At 26.2% G+C, this 25,648-nt stretch overlaps 1 protein-coding gene across 9 annotated transcripts in view; it reads right to left on the bottom strand.

Moving 5' to 3' along the window:
• Positions 1–25,266, bottom strand: part of LOC107438257 (uro-adherence factor A) — a 56,159-nt gene extending 30,893 nt beyond the window's left edge. For 2 of the 9 annotated variants that reach the window (XM_071179524.1, XM_043046143.2), the window contains exons 1-19: positions 24,896–25,266; positions 24,479–24,530; positions 21,862–22,195; positions 21,664–21,767; positions 21,465–21,507; positions 20,581–20,670; positions 18,853–18,929; positions 16,205–16,305; positions 14,702–14,880; positions 13,720–13,768; positions 12,480–12,666; positions 12,223–12,400; positions 11,981–12,021; positions 10,187–10,250; positions 8,689–8,753; positions 5,198–5,467; positions 3,867–3,906; positions 1,939–1,986; positions 489–565 (exon numbers count right to left, since the gene is read on the bottom strand). In XM_071179524.1, the coding sequence (XP_071035625.1) occupies positions 489–565; positions 1,939–1,986; positions 3,867–3,906; positions 5,198–5,467; positions 8,689–8,753; positions 10,187–10,250; positions 11,981–12,021; positions 12,223–12,400; positions 12,480–12,666; positions 13,720–13,768; positions 14,702–14,880; positions 16,205–16,305; positions 18,853–18,929; positions 20,581–20,670; positions 21,465–21,507; positions 21,664–21,767; positions 21,862–22,195; positions 24,479–24,511 (1,980 nt within the window). In that variant the 5' untranslated portion in view covers positions 24,512–24,530; positions 24,896–25,266. The remainder of the gene's footprint in view (positions 1–488; positions 566–1,938; positions 1,987–3,866; positions 3,907–5,197; positions 5,468–8,688; positions 8,754–10,186; positions 10,251–11,980; positions 12,022–12,222; positions 12,401–12,479; positions 12,667–13,719; positions 13,769–14,701; positions 14,881–16,204; positions 16,306–18,852; positions 18,930–20,580; positions 20,671–21,464; positions 21,508–21,663; positions 21,768–21,861; positions 22,196–24,478; positions 24,531–24,895) is intronic. The other 7 variants (XM_071179527.1, XM_071179526.1, XM_071179529.1 and 4 more) reach the window with 5 other exon arrangements.
• Positions 25,267–25,648: the final 382 nt, after the last annotated feature.

The following is a 25,648-nucleotide window of genomic DNA, read 5'->3' as shown; positions in this document are numbered from 1 at the left end:
TTTTTTTTTTTTTTGCTGTAGTTTTCCTAAACCTTTTAAATTAATTTTTGCAAATAATCTGCACAAAAAGATTTATTTTTATGCATATAAATTTTTGGGTCATAAAAATTTTAAAAAAAATGCAATATTAGTTATACATTAAAAAAAATGGCTTTGAGAAAAAATCATTTACAAAGTTTAAAACTTGGTGAAAACTGCATTAGAAAATTTAATTTTGTAAAGGGCATGGCCTGAATTATCGTGGATTATTTCCTGGCAAATTAATACTTACCATTGTTAATATTTTAAGATGAAAATGTAAAATTATCTAGACTTGAGCAAATAAAATGTTTATTGGATGTCTCATTTTTCAAAAATGGCATAAATTATTTGAATAAAACTATTTATAAACTTAACATCTAAACAATAATGGACGTAATTAATGATACCTTCAAACTTTTACACAAATGTATTTATTATTTAGTTCATACACAAACATAAATACTTACATCTGCACTATCCAAAAATAAGAGAAAATGAACGTCAATTAACAATTCCTTGGAAGCATTGTTTAGTGCAGTTACAACTAGGAAGAAAAAGAAATAAAATAAATTAAAACATAGGAATGTATTAAAGGTATTCACATTAGCTGCTTACTTATATGCCCTAAAAACAGATCATGACAGGGTGCATACCATCTTCTCTTTCAGTTAATTCTATTTTCAGAGACCAGGGGTCTATCCNATTAAAACATAGGAATGTAAAGGTATTCACATTAGCTGCTTACTTATATGCCCTAAAAACAGATCATGACAGGGTGCATACCATCTTCTCTTTCAGTTAATTCTATTTTTAGAGACATTCTTTCAGAAAGGAAACTTATGTAATTTATGAAAGAATTTTAATATTTAAATCTTAAAAAAAAAAAATAAATAAATAAATAAAAAAAAAACAGAGAGCATCAGATATTTCAAACAAACGTGGAGTATACTTGCAACAAACAGGACAGCTATTTCTGAATCAGATATTTCTCTTGATAGTATAGCATCACTTATGACAGTAATAAGTTATTTCAAAGGTACATTACAAAATAGAAATCAAATCTTGTGAATCCAATTTCTTTATCCAAATTGCTCAGAACAATATTTTATAAAAGCTTTCTGTTAGTTAATGATTTCTTAAATTAAAAATTTAGAATTTTTAAATTTAGTTTTAATGTCTTTTTAATTAATGGTTAAGTTTTAATAATCTCCCCTATGAAAACAATACATACTTCAAATTACTAGGTTAAAACCCAAATTATTGTTTTTTTATTAAAAAAATTTGTAATTAATTAAGAGGTAGCACTAGAAAACTTTCATCTTTGATAGGTGAAATAAAACAGTAAATTAAACATGGAGATGATCGCAAAACATAATACAAAACTGGAAAAAATGTGAAATAACAGAAAAAAGGGGGGTACCGAAATAATAGGAAAAAAAGAGGTTTGCGGTCCCAGTAACATTGTTTTATTATCTATAGTTTGACAATAATTTAAGAGCTATCATTTAACTTATGCTAATTTATTTGCAGCAAAAAAAAAAAGGAAAATTTAAAAACAATAAGTTTTTAATTTATAGTCTGTTGTACAAAAGTTACTCAAACAATTAGCTACAAAGTAACTCTGATTTAAGGGTCAATTACATGGGGTTGAAAATTTCATTAACTATCGTTTTGAATTTACGAAAATCGTTTTAAGATTGTTTCAGTAACAAATGGTGACAAGGTAGAAAGCAACTGATCAGTAACACTTTAACAAATAAAAGCATTAGGAAAATAATCTGATCGTTTAATATTAACTTTAAAAACTAATGTTAAAAATGCATTTTTATCAACAAAAAAAATATGCATCAAGCAAAATAGGAACAGGAAAATAAATACAAAAAGGCAATGAAAAGCAATGATACATTAAATGCCTACCTAGAGGAAATTCCTTTAATTTTGTCTTTTCACTTGCTGCCTCTTCTTCTATAAAGAAAAAGTGTCCATCAATTAAACAAAATAAAGAAATGTACATCTATAATTTTTGTTATTTGCATTATTATATTTACAGGAAGAAAGATAATATATTTATATAACTTAAATTCTACGAACGAATAAAACAAAAAACAATTACATCACAGTGTTTTCACTACAGCGCGAGAATCTCGCACATTTTTTTATGTTCTCGCATTAAAAAATTATAACTGCGAGAAATTCGCGCATTCTATAAACCAATTTCAAAATTCGCGAATTTCTCGCATTTTGAAAAAAATTTCTCATTGCGCTAATTAGAATAAAATGCGTTTCACTTTTCTTCCTGGATCTTTCATTATTTTCAACATCTGCCCCATTATCTAGCTTCCCTATTTACCAGTATTGTTCAGAACCTTTAAGAACAACAGAATATCATCCCTCCGAACCACGGAACCTCTTTCAGAACGCATTTCTCTGCAACCACATGTTTACCGTAGGTAAGGTTTCTCCATGTAAGAAATTCAAATTTTTTGCGCATTAATGTAAGATGGACAAATACCTTGAAAAGGCAAGATCTTCTCCGAAACGGACAAATGAAAATGAAACAAATGTGGGTAGAAACGATCAGAACGAAACAAACACGCATTTGATCAACCTAATGAGAACAGCNTTTTTTTTTTTTTTTTTTTTTTTTAAATTTTTGAAATCTCACTTAACTTTTTAAAATCTCACCCTGTTTTTGAGAAAGGGTGAGAAATTCTCACCCATTTTTTTTTTCTGAGATGAAAACACAGCATCATAACCTAACTAAACAATGCATTTTAAATGCAAAAATAAATTAGTTTTTCCAAAACAAGTAGAATAATGTCAATGAATTTAATCTTATTCAAATTACTTGTTTTAAATGGAAAATATACATTATTTCTAATATGGGCAATTTTTATTCATTTTTTACTTAAATACAATCTCATTTTAAACAAACATGTTAATGCAATTATATATTATTCTTTCTTTTAAATAAGATATTATTATAAACTGCTATCAAAAATATATTAGGAATAACTATATTAAAGTTTTTGTTTAAAAAATTCTAAGTGCATTATCAGTTTTAATATTACAAACTTATGAAAGGAAAAGAAACTAGTTTAAAGAAAAATCTATTCACATGCAAAAATATTTGCTTATTAGTACAAAAGCATTATTAATAAATTATAAAGCATATAAAAATGACAAAATTAAGATTATTTTAAAAGAGGGGATTTCTCATCATGGAATTTGTCTCTTTAATTAAAAAAAAAATTAAGGTTTTAACTTCACCATAACCATGGGCATAGCCACAGGTTTAAAACAACCTAACTGAATTTCACAACATATGTTGATTGGATTTAAATTAACTCTTAAAATTGTTGCTCAATAATATTATGTTTAAAGATTTTCATAATCTGTGATGCATTGTTTAAAATATCAATCACAAGCTAATTAATACATATTTTATTGAGAAACTTTTGTCTATAAGTATCTTTAATGCAAATATTTGATTCTCACAACTTTTATAGCTAAATTAGCATACAAAAGGGGGAAAAAACATGTACTAAATGGATGACAAAAGTATGGATATTTTTAAGGAAACTAATGAAAAAATTGAAATACACAAACTTATTCAAATCTAAAATAATTTCAAATTTAACAAATATTTAAACTTAATATTTTACTTGAAAAAAAAAAAAAGAAACAGAAAATTAGAAAGGTCTACAATGGTTTGATGTGCATATTGTTTCGGAATATTCAACCATAAACTGAGAAAAGATAAAAACACTTAAATCAAATTTGGAAAAGTAAATAAAATTTCACAAATTTTAAAGAATTTCCAAGAATTACTACTGAAACCTTACCTTCAATCGAACTTATCTTATATATATCATCCAGTTCAGGCTGTAAAATATAAGAATTCAATGATTAATTAACTTAGAATTTGGATGAACAAACAATGTTAAAATTATTATTTTTATTCCTTTTAAAGCCATACAATAAAGATATTTTAAGTAAAATATATCAGGAGAAATTGACAACATGAAAAATAGAAAGGAAAATATCCATACCAAAATAACAAAAACTACACTAAAATAAAGAAAGCCACACCAAAATAAATATAAAAAACTAATAAAAATAAAACCACACCACAAGGAAAGTATACCAAAAGGAAAGTAAATCATCATAATTATTGTTTAAATAATGAAAATTGTAATATTTATTGTTTCAAGGAATAACCATATACATCTGACAAATTACATAAAATTATAGAAATTTAAACACCATTCATTTTTTTCTTACATTTAGATCATATAAGTTTTTGAACACATGAAATAATGTACATAAAAATTGCGCAATAAATTTAAAATGCTGGGAGAACTTTATGGTAAAAAGTCATCATTTAATCGATCCAATTTAATTAATATCAGAACGAATTATAATCTAGATTACAAATACATTTTTCGACACTTTAGATTTGAAATCTTAGGTCATCAACTAAAGATTGTTACAATAAAAGTGAGAGTCAAATATGAATAATAACATTATTAATTATTTTTAAGCTACTTAATTATTAGTAAGCTTGATAAGCACTTAATTTGTATTCATAGTAAGGTTTTAATAAAAATAGCAATAGCCATACAAATGCAAAATAATTGCACATTAGCCACATACATAACATTTTCTTTTACTATTTTCATTTTACCTGATATTTTCATAATACCTGACATAATAAACTCATTTATATATTTCTCGTGATGATGTTTTTGTTATAAAAATTAAAGTGTATATTCATTAACAATGTAATGTACCAAATGGTATACAGACATATGATTATAGCAAACTACTTTGCAACTTATTTTTGTATTTGTACAATGTTTACCCAATAAAATAAGTTTGAACAACTAAATATAACAGAAAATAGGTTTTTCTGCAATTTGTTTCCTTGGAATAATTAATATGCTGTTTTGAGCATAGCATTTTTGATGCTGGCAAATACAAAAGTAACAGATGTAGAGGGGTTACGAACTGAAAATCAACTTGGCCGCAAAGCATGCAGTTTCTACGAATCATTTACAAGCTTTTATCTTTGGAGAGTAAAAACGTAGAAGAGTACTCTAAAATTAGATTTCATTCTCTGACATGCACTGGGTACAATTTCATTGTCTTAATGAAATGCACACTTTATATTTACCTTTGGTGCTTGTGGAGTTTTTGAAATATTTTTGGGTACGTCTTTTGGTGACTTTTGTACATATGGGCTAAGGCCCAATTTTGCATCAAGAAATTCTTCAATTGTGGAGTCTGATTCATAATAGTCTGACATATATCGTTTCAAAGTTGACCTAGGAACATTAAACTTTTTACTCGCAACTCCACATCCTGCTTCTCCTTGTTTTACACAAGTCATAGCATTTAACATATCCTCTTTTTCCCACGATTTACGTTTAAATACCTGGGAAACCTGGATAGAAATACAAAAGAAATTATATGCTTTGAGAGATAAACTAAAATACTTTGAAGAACAACTTGTGAACTAAACTGTTCTTCTCCCCTTCTTTAAAATATTAACTATAACTTTCAAAAAGCTTGGGATTTTTTTTTTTTACACTTTACAAATATTTCTTATAGTATTGACAATTTAAAATTTCTGTCAATCAATTAAAAAATAATATAAATGTTCAAAATCAGAACTATTTAAGGAATGGGATCTTAGAAAAAACATTAATAATCTGAGCATTAAATTTCATGTCATTCTTTATAAACCTTCCTTTTCAAACCCAAATCTCTTTACTGAAATGCTATGTGACATCAGAATGAACAAGAAATTTAATTATAATATTGATATTTATGATATAAATACATAAGATAAACATACACAATAAATAATACAAAAATACTGTTGACTTTATGAAATAAAAGTTATGGGATTCTAACTTTGATTCAACTACTTGAAATCTATAAATAGATAGAACATCAGCGGCAGATTAATTGCTATATTAATCAGTTCAAACCAATGTTGGCAATCAGTTTTTCCAAGAAAGCATTTTAGCGTATTCGGCAAGCTTTATTTTTTAAAATGTTAATATTAGAACAAACCTTTATTATTTTATATGCTCAGACTTATACTCATTCTACGAATTGCAAATATTTTTTTATTGAGAAAATATACTGCATTGAATATCTTACGCTCATTTATATCAAAATTTGTATTGATTCAAAAAATTAAAAATAAATGTTAATTTTAAAACAATTAATGGGTAGTTGTAGCTACTACAAATTGTATACTGCTAAATATGGACATTAATACTACTAATTTTAAATTATAATTCTTTATATACTAACAATCAAGGCAGTAAACTTATCTTTTACACATATATACTATTAAAAAAAACATTTAGATATTACATGTTTATTTGCTTGTTAAGTGGAGTTGTAATAAATATTCACAATCTTTAGTTGTTATATTTTTTTATCACATTCACATATTTATGAGCAAAAATGAATATTTTGGATTGCATTCTTCATCAAAATTAATTAACAGTTAAAAATATTTCCATAAGAAACTTTTTCAATCGTTAAATTACTATAAATTTGGTACTTAACGTGTTATTCAACCTTTTGTTTTAAATAAACCAAAAAAAAACTGGTTTTTCCACTCTTCAGAATGAAAATATAAAAAGAATTTCTAACCATGACTGATAGCAAAACATCTTTACTACAATTGCTACTTAAATATGCAAGCTATCAAAAAGACAGCCATGAAGATCTCGAACAATTCCTTTTAGTGTATAATTTTTTCTTGTTTAAAAAAGTACATGACAAATATGTTATAAAATAAAATAAATGTGATGAAACACGAAATATATAGAAATATGTATGTTTAATAAAGTATTGATCATATGGCAAATATTTTTTTAATATTTTAATCTAAAAAACAATTTTTTCAAAAAAAGTATGCAGTTCAGTAAGATGTTGCCTTGAAACTAATTTATTCCTTTTTTAAGAAAGAAGTACCTCAAAAAAAAAATTTTTTTTTTTGCTTTAGAACTTTTTGTTGCCAATAAGTAGCCAAATAATTTTCAACTAATTTCAAAAGATAATTCCCCAACAAATACAAATTCTTCCTATTTTGAGAAAAATCAAAAACTGTTTAAAACAGCTAAAATAAATATAAAAGGTTTTAAATAATGAAACTGATAACTGTAAAAGTGAGAAAAAATTTAATGAACTTATTTTAACTGTACCTGTTTGATGTTTAGGTAATGCAATTATAATTCTTGCCACTTTAGAAGAGGGGTTTCCAACTTACATGTGGCCAGGGGTCGCAATTAAAAACACCAGTCAAATAGCGGGCAGCAACTTTATCAAAATTTTATATAGGACTCTTATGTTTCAAAGAACATTAAATATTACAGTCAGATTTTTATCAAAGTTTTTTAATATTAAAAAGCAAAATAACAAGAATTACAAATAATGCTTGTTACGTATTATTTCGAATCAGAAACTTAGTGACAAGATTTTTTCTTTTTTAATTTAATTCTATGACAAATTAACATTTTTTTCCGACTTATTAGGAATTATAGCAAAAAAAAAAAAAAAAAATTCTAGAGCATCTGAAATTAATTTTTTTTTTCTTTTCCGCTCATGCAATATTCAATTCAAGGAATTTGAATAAAACATGATTCCCTCTTTTATGCGTTTTAAAAAGTTAAATTTGCAAATTTCTTCGAGAAAATTTCTGATACGCACTTGCTAAATTATATTCACAAAATACAAAATAAAAAACAGAAAGATACACGATTATTTTTGTATCTGAATAAATACTTTTTTGAATGCAAAACCTGAGAAATACTTTTTTTTTTGCACCATTGGTATGTTAAACTTCACAGAAAAGAAGAAATGAGGTTTTTTAAATGAAAGAAAAATATTTTAAACCAAAATAAATTTTTTACGAAAATTGTCTACAAAAAAACAACTAATATATTTTAGTTTGCGGGCCCCACAAAAAAAGGCTTCGCAGGCCGCCAGTTGGTAACCACTGCTTTTAGAACATGAAATACTTGCTAAATTTTGAGAAATTTTCTATGTTAAACCTTAAAAATATTTTAAGATAGTTACATTCCTTTATTAGTAACTTGCATGCCTTCCTAGCTTTTTTAAAAGCATAGTCAAAATACCCATTTTCCAAAAACAAAATAAACTTGATCCTTAAATGTGGGAAATATTAGGAAATAAGTATTGAGAAGAATTTTTTTTTTTTTAAATTATGGATTAGCAATCGAGGAAGAGAATATTGATTTTTGGATTTTCAGAAAGGAATGTGATGAAACATAAAATACATTAGTCTGACATATAAAGTATTCAGAAAACATTTTAAAACAAAAAATATTACCCTTTAAAAAAAAAAAATCTGCTTTAAGACTTTTTTGTCAATAATTAATTTCAAATGTAATTTTCATTAGTCAATTATCATGTTTTTACATAAAATATACATTTTTATTAGAAATACAATTGCAGCAAAACGTAATAATTATCGAACTAGGTAGGAAAATGGCTGTGGTTCTAGTGTTATGGGAAAAATAAATTATTAATAAAAGAAAAACTTTGAAAGTTCAGTACAAGAGAGTTTACATTACATTATAATTTTGTAAAGAATATTTCATTTAAAAATTTTATTCTTACCACTTTGTATTTGTTATTTTCAGCATCATTTGTTTGAAGTTTCTCTACAATAAGTTTGGGAACAACTAAAAATGATAGCAAAAGATGATATTACTCAAAAATAATACTACAAAAGTAAAAGATATTACTCAAAAATAAAAAGTAATAAATAGAAATAATAACAAATATACAATAAACTTTAAGTTAAAAATTAAAGCATTAATTTGCAGAGCGAATGAATATTTGAACACATACTAAGTTGAAAATGCATGAAATAAAATATTTAGTTCTTCTGGAATCCACATTTAATTTTTATTAACAAAGACACATATTTTTAACTCAATCTTTCAGTTAAGATTTCAGATCTTTAGGTTTCATGTTAATTAAGGGAAAGTAAAATGTAACTTTTTTTGGCTGTTGCTTATTCTTTATTTTAAATTTTAGAATTTAACTATTAAAATTTGTATTGTATTTGTTCTTTTTATATTTACTCATTTTGTTATTATTTGCTTATGTTTTTCAAAAATGTAAAATCTATGTTTTTGACTAAAAAAATTAAACTTATGGCTCATTCTGTAAGACCTAAATATAGCTCAATTTAATTATTATTATTTTTTTTTAATAAATACATTATAACCACAATGTTGACTTTAGCTAAATAGAAATGGCTGGTAATATCAGATTTTTAATTTTAAAACTAATTAAAATTACTAAAAACTGGAGTAAATGTAAATCACAATAGGTTATTTTTAACAAAAAACATTAGAATATTATTACTTGATTTTTTACTGAGTTATGTGTTTTTAGTCAGCTAGTATAATATTTTCCAGTTTTATGATAGCAGATTTATAATACATGTATACATTTTTTAACATCCATGTGTAACTTCAAATCTAAAAATAGTTTTTCAGTGGCTTTTGAGAACAAGCTTTATAAATTTTTTATTAGTATTTTAAAGTTAGCAAGTGTTGCTAATCCTAAATATTCAACATTCTGAAATTTGCAAAGTGCTTGAAAAATGAAAATACAATGGTTTCAAAAAATATTTTTTTTAATAAACAATCAAAACACACTGAATTTAGATAAAAAAATGTAGGAAGTTTTATAGATTTTGAAAAATAAAAGTTTTTAAAATAATCAGGTGCGAATATGCTATAAATGAAATTATTTCTTAACAAAACTAACAAAAATAGAATCGAGATTAAAAAATAAATAAGCATCAGATTACGAATCTTTGATTTGATTTCTGACAACTGTAAACACTTTTTTATATGTAGCTTTGTTATTAACTAAACTTATAACATATGCTAAAATTGAGAAGTATTGGAAATTATATCTTTTAATATAACAATGATGATTTTAATGCAATACAATAACAATGGACAATACAATAATTCCATTCTTTCTAAAATATAATAGCTGAAATAACGTTTAAAGTCATATTGAAGTGAATAATATAGTTTTAATAACAAGAAAAATAAAAACAGATGGTTTTAAGAATGAACAGAACAAAATGTACCTTTGTTAGTCATTTCTTTTAATTCATCCTCTGATTGAGCAGAATTTCGCCTTGAACTGGATTCCTACAAAATAAAAAGATGGAAGTTTCATTTTAAACAAAAGTGATCAACTAAAAAATATTGAAAACAAATATTCAAACTTTTCAAAAAATATGCATTCACATTATTACAATGAAATATTAATCTATAATCTTATTATTTTGAAATAGAATACTTTTCAAATGCAATAGCATTCAAAAAAAGATTCTTATCTGCTTACATAGGGGTATTAAAATTTTAAATAGACCCTCTATAACTTTACAAGAAAACTTCAATTAAGATGGTAACACAGAAATTTTACTTTTCAAATAAACATAAGAAAATCATAAACAGGATTAAATGCAACACAGTTATGTATAATTTCTTTAAATTTTTTCACATTGCATTCGATTCATTTCAGATATTTAAGAAATAATTATGCATAAATGGTGTTATTTAGCTGTTTTTATATTAAATTTTGAAGATTCATTTCTGAAATTAATAGACCAAAACAAATTACTTTTACTTCTCTATTAAAAAAAAATTAAAAAAATCAAATGCAGCAAAAACCCGGGTCAGAGTATAATATAATAGATATAGAGTGCAAAGACTTTATTTTTATAGATATTTAAGTTTTGTATCAAGCTCTGGTATCTCAATATATTTTTATAACTGCTTCACAGTTGTTAACATTAGAGTTAATTAAACTTGGTAAAAAAAAATATATAATTTCTGTTGCATGTGATTTTTTAACAGATCTTAGTACTTTAACATCAATCACTGATTTAAAAACTATAATTGGTTTCTCTCTCCAAGCTAATTTATTTAAAAAATACTTTTATTTTTGTCGCAATGTACAAATTTAAAAAGTCATATATAATAAGGGATCGCATATATGTTACAAAAAACTTCTAGGAGAGTAAAAACACACCAGGATTAATATTGCATAGAAACCTATGCTTGGAAATGTCATCTTATGCCACTAGGGGCACTTTCCTATAATGAACTGCTTTTTCCCGTTAATTTGAACACTACTAAATGGGTAAGCAATTTAAGCCGTGTATTATGACATTTCCAAGCATGTGTTTTTATGCAATTTTAATCCTTTTGGTGTGCCGTAACTTCTTTAGTAGTTAGTTGCAATGTTTACATGACCCCCTGTTATGTATAACATTTTAAAACTTGTACTGTTCAACGAAAAATGGACTAAGAATGTGACTTTAAAAAAAAATTGTAGATTTAGAAGCAAAACTAATTTGAGATTAGAAATCCAAACACCTAAATTTGGCAAGATCAAGTATTTGTATTAAGTGTAATTTACATTAGTGATTTAGTGAAACAGAACTTACATTGATTTATATCAACATTTCTACTAATAAATTTTATTTCCAACTTAAACAATGGGTACTGAATTAGGTAAAATAAAAATATGCTTTCAATTGATTAGAGAAAAATAGGGTGAGTGATAACATTATTTCTAATAATAGGCTTTTTTACAGAGAGGAATTTCAGTTTAGAAAATCAAATGATAATTCTCTGATAAAGTTTTGAATTTGTAAGAAGATAGCAGAATTTGAAAATAACGTAAATGATAATTATATTCATATTATTATTTATTTATTTTGCATTTCATAATACATAATTCCAAATTTAATCATTTGATACTGAACAAAACATTTAAATTAAGACTTGAATATAAAATCAAGAATAATTTTCAAAAAAGAAAAAAAAAAGACAAATCAGAATACTTAATTAGAAATATGAATTCTACTAACTTCAGGTGTGTAAATAGCTGCTGTGTCAGTTCTAGGGTTACCTAAATAAGAAAAGATTTATGCAATATTTAAGATACTCACTTACACTAATTTTTAAATAATTGTAGTTTCATAATATTAGAATTTTTGATTGAAAATTCGCATAGAGAAGAACATTAAAACAACAAATATAGTTATTTAATTGGTAGCAATCTAGATAAAAAGTTTTAAAACCTAAAATTTTTGTTGAGAAATTAACTTACTTCTTCTGTGGCTTTCAGGAACATTAAATAATGGGAAATCTTTCATATCAATTTTGGCAGGAAAACCGGTTTCATTTTTTATGTTATTTTGTATTTGCAATAATTTGCTCTGCTTAAGTCCATGAAAAACTGCAAAACCCCCTTTGCACACAGTGAATTCTTTCGGACCGAATTTTGCCTAAAATTTCATAAGAAAATTAAGAACTAATAGAACACACAAAAGAATTTTTGAAAAATGACAGTTGGAAAATATTTACCTTGTATTCATATTTTATTTCTCTGTATTTTTGTTTTTCCTCTCCTGGCCTTCTTACATTTTTTTTAGCTTCAATTAAATTATATATGTAACTATCTAATAATTGTTTTTCTTCCAATTCCTTTAAATATTCTAATAAAGCAGCTCTCTGTGCTTTAGTGACTTTTTGAAGACACCTATTCAGACATCTAAATTTGAAAGAGAGAAAAACATCAGTATGCATATAATAAATAGAACAAAAGTTTTTATTTTAAAAAAATTTATTAGCATCAGTAACTACAAAAAAGCCTCACAAAAAAATTCGATAATGATTGTTTATAATTTTATGCTATAAATAACATGAGCATGATTTCCAAGACACTACTGCCTTTTAAAATGTACAGTGATTTACTGAAAGAAGGCATTGAATACATATTTTCTTATCCCTTTGACAATCCCTGAATGTAGAATATCTTACTTTAACCCACAAGCATTTTGAAAAAGCACACCAATTTTTTCATGCTATTAGGATAGAAGTATTCTATTGAATTTTCCATTTATAAAAATGCAGGCAGTTAAATGAATTTCCAAGTTTAATACAATATGATTTCGGTAAAATTTTCAGAGTCAATTTGCAGTACTCTGCAACTTCAATATAGTCAAGCTGAGATTATTAAGCTCAAACATATATTTAGCAAAATTTTTAAATATTAAATATAATAAAATTGTACAAAATAATTTTATGCTTTTTGGCAATTATTATAGTTGCCTATCTTTATTTTTTTTAAACATTCTAACATAGTTTTTGAAATACTGATTTTTTTAATACATTGTTGCCACATGCAACATCTTGAAAACTCGAGAATTACGCTCATTTTAAAACCAATTTAGAGAACATGCAAATTTAATTGAGGAACTAATTTTTAGTTAAACTGTATCTCTTTGAAAAAAAATTTTTTTTTAGACTAAAGTTCGGCATTTTGGGTTCTTTAAACTCCTTTTTGTAATGGGTGTCCTATTTTTTTTCGGCGTGGGAGGAATTATACTGCTTTTTTTTCAGTTTCAAGCATCCTGTCGTCGTTAGGGACATGAAGGAACACTTGAGTAAATTGAAGGAAAAATTTATAGAATGAATTAAAAATTATTTGATTTAGAAACATTAGGATCCAATATGAAATTTCATATTTGTCTTCCTGATATTTGGAACTTAATAAGCAGAAAACTAGATAAATGAGATGTACTAGATAAAAAAAAATACTTACCCACATTTTGTTTGAAGATTTTTTGGGGCAATATCAATAGAGACCATTCCTAAAAAGAGATGCTATTTAAAAAATTGAATTTTCCTTATATTTAATTTCTGTCAAAGAAAGTTAAAAAAAAAAAAAAAAAAACTAATATGAAATTCATAAACATCAAATAGTACAAAAATAAAGCAAAACAATTTCTTTTACAGATGGAACCGACATAGCCTAATGGAGTTAATAACTTTACAAGTCCAAGGTAGCACTTGTAAATTCTTGTTTTATAAACTAACTTAAAACTCTAATTTAATATATTTTGTTCATAGTTCCATAAATGTTACAATATGTTTATTTTTGTTAATAAAACTTAGATAATCACAGAAATAAAATGTTCAAAATATGAAAGTTATTGGAAATCATTGGTATAAAAAAATAAATAGGAGATTATATTAGAAATAAAAATACTTTGCATATAAATATGAAGAATCTCAAAAACATACTAACTATTTAGAAAATGTCATTTCTTAAAGTAAATATTGAATGGTGTAATAATGATATATGGTAAGTAATGAATAGTGTTCCCACCTCACCCTGAAGCTGCATGTTAGTGTTTGTTGTCAATCCCAAGAGTGTGTGTGGGCAATCGCTAAGTTACTTGCAGGCACAAATGGGGCATTTTAAACTAATATAAATAATCATAAATTTTATATAAATCTCCTTGGTACATTTATCATTTCTAAATTTTTTACTGATGCACAGAAAATAAAGAGTGCCAAATAATTATTTTAAATTTGAATTACTAACTATGGTATTATTAACAAGTTATTAAGAGAATTTTAAAAAAAAGTATGCACTTTTTACGTTTTATATTTCTCTTTGAAAAGTGTTATTTGATTTATTCGAAGCGAAAAACTGGAACAGCAAATGAAAGAAAATTGCTTTTAAATATCTCTGCAATTTTCTTTCACTGGTAAACACTAAGATGTTTAAGAGATTTTACCAGATTTTACATATGGACCTCTTCTTCTGCTTCTAGAATTCAAAGACTTCATTGTAGTAAGAAATTGCATAATAGCAGAAATGAGATCAAGCCTAGCATTATCTCCCCCGCCATACATGCTTCGAATTTGATCAAGACCGAGTACATGCCCTATTTTGACCAGAACTTCATTAGGTTGCCTGAAATAAAAACAAATATTTTTAGCACCAAAAATAATTTTTTATTTTTAAAAACAAAATTACAAAGGGCTTAAAAAATTTGTTTGTAACTCAAATTAATTTTTTTAGTTAACTTTTTACATAAGTTATAACTTTTTTTTTTAGTAGCCTCTAGAAATAAACTTAATTAGATTTAATTAAGTAAATTAAACCACAAAGTAACCAATAAATTAAGTGGTTATTTTGAGTCAATAAAATAGCTTAGAGAAAATAAAAATGATATACGAGGGTTGTGAATTAAATAGTGGCAATTTAACCTTGAAACTCACAGAAGGGCAGATATGTGCAAATAGGATATGTGAGTGGTGAAGTGGCGCTGTTGTCGATGTGTAGAGTGAAAAAAAGAATTATTGAGGATTAGTGGAAGCCTGTAGCGCAAATGCTTTACCGTATAGGACCGTAGCACGATGGGTTCAAGCATCTCTTCTTTTTTCGTCATTAAGTCTTTTGAAAACATGCTTTAGAGCGACGGAAACGAAACTCCTTACTTTAATGCCACACAACAACTACCCTTCTAAGCAGATCGACTGTTTTTTGCACTCTATACATCGACAACAGCGCCACCTCACCGCTCACATATCCTATTTGCGCATGCCCACCCTTTTAGTTTCAAGGTTAAGTTGCCACTATTTAATAGACAACCCTCATATTTTGAAAATTCCTATACTTCTTTTTAACTATCATTTAATAAGAATGACAGAAAAAAATATTTGAGCACTGAAAAGTAATTTTCAAGAAAACTTACTTTTGTTTTGTTTTATTTATTTTATACTTCATCATACTTATATTTTATTTATTTTATACATCAAGGAAAAGAAATTTAAGGAAAGAATTTAAAAAAAAATTCTTTTATAGCGAATACTAAATGTGCAATTATTTATTTTTCTATGTTTTGAAAGAAATACTCAAGATACTTTATATGATTTCGAAAATTTCAAAGTGCAATTCCATCTTGCATGCATTTAGATGAAAATGTACTTTTGCAATATAACACATTATTATCTAGTCAATATTTTGTTGGGAATGACAATATATGGAAATACAATGTAATTGACGATTAATGAATAAGTAATTGATCCAAGGACAATTATATACTACTCTTTTAGTAAAATAGATATATTATTCAAATCTTTAATTTCAAAAAAATCCTTTTCTACATATTAAATATGCAAACAATTTTGTATTCGACCAATAGCTAACAGAACTCTTGTGACACAACAAAAATGTTTTATAAAGTGAAAAAACTTGAGCAATATTTTTCATAAATTTTAAAATACACACTTACGTTTTGAGCATCATATCTCGATTAAAATACTCTTCACTACTATTATTGAAATTAAACCCAGAAAATTCCAAAATCCTCTGCTTTAGAATTTCTTGAGTATCCTAAAAACAATATGTATCCATATAGACTTTATTGCAAATAAAAGTAAAAAATAGCTGAATAAAAAAAAAGCTACAAAATGTTTCCTTTTCAAATTAAAAGAGCAAAAACAATCATAGCTAGAAATCAAATATTTAATTAAAAGAGGAATTCAAGTAGCAACTATACCTTAAACATAAGTGTATAGGACAAAAGAGTTGATCTATGTTAGTAATTACATTTAATTGATTTCGAAATGTTTAAAGTAACACAACTACATTAAAAGAAAAATGTACTCATAAAAATAAAGATGCAGAATAGCTACTAAATAATAATTATTCATTCATTTTATTTAATTATACTATTCTTATATTATTCTTCAAAGTCTCATATTGTTCTAGGACATAAATAACAATTCTGAGTACCTTCTGCAGAATGAAACATAGTGCTTAGCCAAATTTACTCAAAAAAATAAGCACCTTTTAAGCACTCAAAAAATATTTTTAAGCACAATTTTAAATATATTCAATATTGAGTGGATCATTCTACTTTTTAAATTAATAATTACTTTACACAATTATGTAAAAAAAAATTTATTCAAAATTTATAATAATTTAACTATAATTTAAAAAGGTTATCAAATTAATTTTTTAAATTCAAATAAAGGTTATTTATAAAAGTATATTAACCAAAACATTAACAAGATTAATATTATTGATCATAAAAATTTATTAAGATATTTAAAGAATTAAGTAAACTAAGAAAACTTTAATAAATTCATAACACAAATTAGTTAATGGCTTCAAATAAACTTTTATTAAAATTTGTTTCTCGGTTCAGTATTTCTTAAATGAAATGCTGAAATTAATTTTTTTTAAAATTATTTTGATATGTATATATAATGAATATTGAAGCTAAATATTTTTGTTGGAAGTTTTTAGATTAAATCATTAAAAGATGAATTTAAGTTTGTTGGAATGAAAAATCTGAATAGCATAAGAATTTTGCTAATTTAAAATAGCCTAAGTTCTTCACTTCATTTTTAAAATCTTGCCTATAATATTATGTAGTTTCTTCATAAAAAAAATTTAAGAGCACGAAAAAAATTTGAAATTAATAATACAATGATAAAAAGTAATAAGGGAAAAAATGTAATAAGTAAAAAAAGTAATAAAGTACAATAAAAGTTTTAAAAATTTTTATGCAATTGGTGAGCGGTCCCTCCAGTAAAGAATCGTGCGAATTAAAATCTCAATAAATTCTTATCTTTATTAAATTAAATAGATAAAAGGGAGATGGAAATTTTGAGATGAAACTTTGTGATTACTACTTTGGGGACACACATGAAAATATGTAAGTAGTGAATGAATCCCAAGCTAAGTTCAAGGATTATGATACTGATGTATAAATAGAAGAGCGGGAGAAGGTCATCAGTGACGAAGACGATGGTACTTCACCAAAGATGAAATTAACAAGAGTAATAAATTTTTGTTTTGCTTTTAGGGGGAAAAGTTGGCTATGTAGGTACCCGCGATTAACGAAAATTCGAGAGATTTTCCAGGTCATTTCAGAGGGCGAAAAATGCAGCCTGAAATTGAAGACTATCTTGCGCAAAATTGCTCATTAGAATGCAAGAATCATCAAGTACTTCATCAAACATTTAAAATGATTGGCGCTTTCATACGCTACAGACGGATGCTATGCTGAGCTGTAGTTGAATGAATTGTGAGAAAGTTAAATAGAACAATGTGAAAGTCACGCTTTTTGCGAAATGCGCATCAAAAATTGATATGGTAAAGAGAATATCTCATTTCGGAAAGGGAAATTTAAGCACATTTTAAAAACATCCAACGAAAATCAAAAATAAGCACCTTAAAGCACTTTTCAAAAACGCTATGCACCCTGATAAACTCTTTGGTGTTGCTAGGCATTGCTTTTCCACTGAAAAATACAGATAAGTTTTTATAGATGCAGAGAGTCAACAAGCTAAAAGTTTGGAAAAAGATGGGACTAATCAAGGCCGTATTTATCATAAGGCCTGAGGGACCTAGGCCTAAGTTACTTATATGTCAAGGAAAATATGTTATAAATATTTTTTTTCTAGATAGTCAAAAAATTGAAATAAATATAAGTACAAATTTTCAAATATATTATAATTTACTAATGTTATAAGAAGTTTAAAAGCATTTTGTAAACGTGTAAATTTGAAAACTAATGGGGCCAACAGTTTAGTGCCTAGAAACCACTAACGTGCGGAGGGTTAAACTATGAGAGAAAAAGAGAAGGAAGGGGGAAATGAAACTTTAACTATAATATTTCAAAAATAAAACTTAACAAACAGTATAAACTACAATCAACTCCAGTTAACAATAAACATTTTTATCTTCAGCTCTTCATAGAAAAACACTGCTTTAATTAAAATTAAAAAAAAGTAGATTTTAATGACAAAGAAAGCATGATAAATTCTAATTTAATGAAATTTAAGTTAAGAATGGCTTAACATTAACTTCAAATAGTAAAAAAAATATTTACTATTTTAAAAGAATCAATCATTTGCAATTAACACTCACCCATGCACTTCTTTGATATAAAAGCTGATAAAGAACTTGAAGAGTTTCATATTCAGCCATCTGTACATTTTTCATAACTAAAGGTAATCAAAATGAAGTATTGTAAATATTCAAATAATAAATAAATAATACAGTTAAAGACTATAAATAACCAATAAAAGGAGTAGCCATTGAATAAAGTGAAAATTTATATTATCTGATTTTGCACCATAGGGAAAATATCCAATTTAGGAATAAAACAACATTAATTATACTTTATAATATATACATATACAGTAACCTGTTTATCTCAAACCTCTTTATCTCGAAAATCTCCATACCTTGAAATTTCTAAAATTCCCTATATTTACTGTCTAAAATCAATGTATTTTCCATGTTTATGTCGAAAATTGTTTTTTCAAAAACTCAGTTTCTCGAATTTTTAATAATAGAGCACAAATGCCCCAATGTCAAAACTTCTTTATCAATAAAACTTGCAGGCAGAGATTAATTTCGTGAGCCCACAGGAAGTAGAGATAAACAGGTTGGGGATGTGTCTTGGAATTTCCATCATTATAACTGCACTTCATCAACTAGAAAGGAATGCAATGATTCTGGCAGTACGTGAGGGGTAGTAGGAGGGAGTTAGCACCAGGAGTTAGCTTTTCAACATAGATAAGAAAGTTATGAACAGAATTTCATTTTCACCTCAAAATTCCTACCAATGGATCAAAGGATAATTAGGAGTTTTAAAGTGAACTATAGAAAACAGTTGGTACGCAATTTGTAGGTGCCTTCGATGAAAAGAATTTTCTTCCAAAAATAAATGTGTCGGATGCTATCAAAAAGATTGTTATGCCTGGAGAAATGTGTCTCTAAAAACTATCCAAAATGGTTTTGAAAAGGCTGGTTTTAAGAATAGATGTGAAGATGATGAACAAGAGGTTGAAGGCATCAGTAAAGAAGAAGAAACTGTTGACGCTGGAATCGCAGAGCCAGATTTGCAAGAACGTAATGCAATAAAATCGGGATTTAATGTTGACATTAATTTCAAAGATTTTTACAAGTGGACATTTGAATGGCAACATGCAGAACAATGATAGATGCAGAAATCATAGATACCCTCAAAGGAATATCAGATGAAGAAGATTATATTGATAAACCAAAAGTGAGAGCTAAAGAGGTAGAAAAACCTGTAGAACTCTTACAAACTACTCTTGAATCCCAGGAAAATGTTGGCTATGAGGGATTTGCTGCTCATTCTAACCTTAAAAGAATAATCGAAACAAAGAAGGTTAGAGGTCAAAAATCTTTAGAAACCTCTTAATATAAAATTTTTCGCCTTTCCTGTGAGACACGAAATAAACAGGTTTGACTGTATATAATACCACTAAGCTTTAAAATATGTAGAATGAAAGGAAACAAGCTCTTGCTATATAATTTCACTAAACCAGTGCTCCTAACCCTATCTTTCATATATACCCCTCAATTACAGGTTTACCAGGCACAGGTGCTTAATTAGATCTGGAATTAAGAGAACTTTTTTTTAGCATGGAATATAAAAATTGATATATCTAATTGGTTCACACAAATTTAGTCTGGTTTGAGAATTTTTTTAAAATATACATACATGCAAATGACAATAAAATAATAAATTTAAAAATATGTTAAAATTTAAAAAATGCATATTTTATTTAATGTTTTTTTCTTCTTCTTTTTTCAAAATCAACAAAATAAAATGAAACCTACTTTTTCCAAATCTGTACAATTGATATTTCTTAGTCTCTTCTTTTGTTTCTTCTGAAGCGGAATTTGAGCCTTCATCATAATTCATAGAAGCTAAATATAATATCAACAAATTAATAACATTTAAAGATTCTAATTGAAAAATCAAGAACATTTTTGAGTGTTCGTATGCATTTACAATTGTGAGACATCCTTGTGATATAAACAGAATAATAATTTTAACTAAAAAAAAAAACAAATATCATGCTTTTAAAAACATCATTTGAAAATTTGTGAGGTTGAATAATTGAAGAAAAAAAATGTGCATTTATATAATTATAATGAAATAAATTAGAAATTCTATTAAGGAAGAAATATTTGTAAAAGATTTAATTTAAAATAATAATAGAGAAATATTTTATCTTTTTTAGAGAAATAAGTACTCCTCCCAATAAAAGAAATGTATCTTAATTGTGCATGAGGTGTGTAGATTGTAAGATTGTGATGGATAGAGAAATTTTTTATTTCACTTTTATTTGAAAAAGAAAGGATTAGGAAAAAGGATTATGTATATTTTAAAGAATTAATTTATAGAAAGTTAAAGGGAGAGAAGAAAGAAACATTAAAACTAGCAGTTAACTTAAAAATTAGGAGCTGTAACTTATAATTTCCTAACAAGTAAAATAATAATAATTCTAAGTGTGTTAGCTACATGTTGATAATGTTCTTTTAAAAGGCACACTACAATACCTTTATTCAGAAACTTAAATCTAACAATCTACAGATATTTACATGTCACATCTAATAAAGACACATTTTATTGCCTCTTTTTATTAACTCAAAGCCATTATCAACAATTATATATCACATTTAAAATGAATAAATAAATAAAAATTATCATGACTTACTTTCAGAAAATAAATAATCTGATAAATTTGTAGCTGGATATTCCTAATAATACAAAGAAGAAAAAAAAAATCTATAATGGAATCATTAACAAATATAAGCTTAATATGAATCGAGACAAAGAAAATCAAAGTCATAAAATCATTAAACTTTGATGCAAATTAATTAAATAATTCTAGGAAAAATTAAATAATCACATACTTCAGATTCTTCTGTTTTTATCACATTACGTTCCTCAAATGTGGCCTCTCGTGAAGATTCATTTGACTCAGGAACAGTAGAATCCGCAACAGCATTTTCAATTGCTGAAAAAGCAAAATGATTACATATTGAATATCTCTGTCTAAAGGTTTGGTTAAAAAAATAATAAATAAATAAAATGGAGTAAAATTAACATACTATTAGAATTGTATATACCATTACTCAACTCTTGTCCATTTTCTACTGATTCATTAAAACTATTTTCCTCAAATATTGTGCTTTGCTGTTCACTAGATTCTTTGGATGATGTGTTTTCTTCCTCACCTTCATTGATCTCAACAGACAAATTATCAAATGGAAAAAATTGATCTTCAGTTTGTTCTGATCCATTATCATCTGTTGATAACTGTATTGCTGGTTCAAGTAAAGAATCTTCAGTTTGTTCTAATCCATTATCATCTGTCGATAACTGTATTGCTGGTTCAAGTAAAGAATCTTCTATATCTAACCCATCTTCTACTTTATCTTCAAGCTAAAACATTATTAACATAAATTAAAATATTGGTATAAATATATTACATCTATGGCATAAAATTATTTAAAAGATTCAGATTGTCTTCTATCTAAAGATTGAGATTAAAGAAGATTAAGATTGTCTTCTTAAATTTTTAATATCTTTTTCTGCAAAATGTAAAGCACTGCAGCAACAGCCAATTGTTATCTGGAAGGCTGTGGCCAGTGGTATATGCTAGTCACCTACAATAAGTATATTAATATTAAGGACTTATTACCACACTTAAGCATCACTAGTATTAATAATTTGTGAATCTTTCTTACAAAATATTAGTTAGTAAAATTTACATAGGATAATAAAATGAGTTCATCTACAATAGAATCCAAGGACTAAACTTAACTTTCAATGAAAGAACTGATTATGCTTGAATAAAACGGGGATATGTCTGTATGGTGATCTGGCATGCCAACTACAATTGCCATAAATCGATTTAAAACTTGCACATTAAAAAAAAAATATGTAGAGATTAGCTGGGGTAGCTTTAAGTTATAACTTGTAGCCACCTTGGTACAAGTAGAAACGTGACAATATCCAGATCACGATACAAAAATCTTGTCAGTAAGACTTTTACATGTATTGAATAAAACTTTTGAGTACTTTAAGCACACAAATAATTTCTGAATTTACAAGCATACTAACAAGGTTGATAATACAGGAGTAAAGTGAAATTTAATTATTAACCATTAAAATAAATTTTAATTTTTTTTGTATGCATCTCAATTACTGATGAAGACAATATTGTAATCACACAATACAAAACCTTAAAAATTAATCATCATTGCAATTTAAGAAAATTCTTTACAATTAAAAAATTTACGTAAACAAATAAAAGTATTGTCTTCTAACATGCAGAAAGCAAGCCTTATATATTAGTTCTCCCTAGGAATAAAAAAGGGCAAGACGCACTGCCTTTCAAAAATGAGCACTATAAGTTTTAAAAAGGCACTCATTCAAGTCCATAAAAATTTATCAAAATGTGTATTATGTAATAACTGAATTGGATCTTCAACAATTTTTAAATTACCCACCTATACTATTTTATGTGCATATTTCAAAAGACGATTATCTCTCATTATCAGAAGAAAATTTGTAGTTTTATAAAAATAATTAAAGGCATGCTAATAGATAATCTTTGGTAATAATTTTTTTCCAAAATAGTAAGCTAAATAAATTTTTCAATTGATAAACAACTTGATTTCTATATAATTTAAACTAAAAATTATGAGAAAATAAACAAAAAGTTTATTTAAAAATAACTTTAAAAGTTAAAACCACAAAAAATGTATTAATATCCCCTTCCCCGAGAAAAAAGATACTTATATAAATTTAACGAGTTGAGAATAATCCTAACAAAGTAAATATTTGTAATAGTAATCAGAATTAAACCTATAAATACAGACAGTTTCACCAGTGTGTAATTATTATCTAAAAGTGAATTACTTTTTAAAAAACTGGAATATGAATAAATAGGCAGTGTTTTTAAGGGATGGGCGGCTAATTTTTACAAAAAGGACAAAGGCGCATTTATGGGGATTATAGAGCAGGCAGGGCGAACCGCCCTTCTGAAAACACTGCTTATATTATGATGCATCCACATCATAATGAAATTATTAATAAGATGACGCTTTTTTTAATTTAAAAATAATGCAAATTTTTCTTTAAAGGTGCATTATTTTTCAAGAGAATTATTTAAATTTAAAATGTAATAAGTGTAAAATGTTTCATTTTTAACATTCATGAATTTATTTAAAAATATTTACAACCGGCTTTATTTATCTAAAATTCATTCTTCACAAACATACAACAAATAAAAATATTGTCTCCTAACATGCAGAAAGCAAACCTTATATTATAATGCATCAACATCACAATGAAATTATTAAAGATATATAACTTTTATTAAAATAATGCACATTTTTTAAATGTCCAATATTTTTCAACAGACTTATCAAAAACTAAAATGTAATAAAGTGTAAAATGTTTTATTTTTAACACTCTTGAATTTATTTAAAAAATAGTTATAAATGCTTATATTTATTTTAGATTCACTTTTCAGAAACACTAAAGAATTAAAATGAATAAGATATTAAACATCAAAAGTAAATTATTGTAACATATATGAATAATTTGTTAAAAAATTTTCTTCAAATACAAAACTCTGACTTGATTTCTATAAACATTTTAAACCACGATTTAAAAATAATTAACAAATATTATTTTTTAAATAATTTTCGAACTTACCTCCTTTTCTTCAGCAGAACTTTTTTCACTCATGTTTTTCTTATAGCAGTACCTGCAAAATAAAGCATTCTTCAATCAGTAAAGTTTGAACTCAAACAAACTTTTTATTTGATTACAACCCCCGTAATTTGCACTGCAGTCTATTTCTTCCTCCCGCCTATCGGGTCTGTATCCCATACGAACAATCGCCATATTTATGACAACAACAAATAGTGAATTACAGTTGTAATAAATTTGTGAGTTATCTACTAGTTAATCATCGAGACGATATAATAAACAATATAACTGAGAATAAAACCATGCAAAAACATAACAATCACATTTCACAACTCCATTTATGCGAATAAATATATGATCACGGAACACAACAGCACAGCTAGTACCACGATACACGGTGCTTAAAATGAAAATGCTTACCTCAAATAGAATTAGTAGATACGTAAAACTTAGATGTAATTCCTTGAAACTATGTTTAATAAATAAACATATTATTTAGAGAATATAAAGTATAATATGTTATAACATCTCACCGAGGACACTACCGCCACATCGTGCAGAGACCTCGAAACAGATCAACAAAATTCAGTGGCCAATCAGAGAGCTACATTACAGGTTCGTGTCCCTAACGTCATGGTAGAACGGCGGATCGAAGAGCTCCAGGGAAGCGGGTAGTGAACACAGTCGTGGTTGTGGTGGAGGATGGAGTAGTCATCTTTCTGAGAAAAGGTAGAAACGTGGAAAACGTTGTTGAAATGTCTGCGTCGCAGGAAAATGAACCAGTCCACACGGCGTTCTTTTTGCTTGGCCAAGTAGAGGGTTAAAGTAGTATATTTAGGGGGCGATGTAGAAATTGCGTGATTCAAATCTTTATTTTATTTTTCCCACTTTCTGAATCCCCTATGTTTTTCTTCCTTCAAAAGAGATCAGAATTTTGTTTCAGAATTGAATAGTACGTAAAAACAGGAAAAGAAATTTTCATTTCCGTTACAAAGTTTAATGTAATAAACATAATAAATTTAAATTTTTGAAAAAAAATAAGATATTGGAGAATTTTTAGAAGAAATTAAAAAAATTTTGGGCAGAAGGAGTTATTCAAACCTTTTAAGAAAATTTAATTTTTAAAAAAAAGTTTTTTAATTCATTATTGAAAGAAAAAAAAAAGAATTATCA

This window comes from Parasteatoda tepidariorum, chromosome 4 (genome assembly GCF_043381705.1).
Source record: "Parasteatoda tepidariorum isolate YZ-2023 chromosome 4, CAS_Ptep_4.0, whole genome shotgun sequence".
NCBI classification, from domain to species: Eukaryota; Metazoa; Arthropoda; class Arachnida; order Araneae; family Theridiidae; genus Parasteatoda; species Parasteatoda tepidariorum.
Note: the sequence above shows the minus strand (reverse complement) of the source record. Positions and strands in the feature narration are given on the sequence as shown.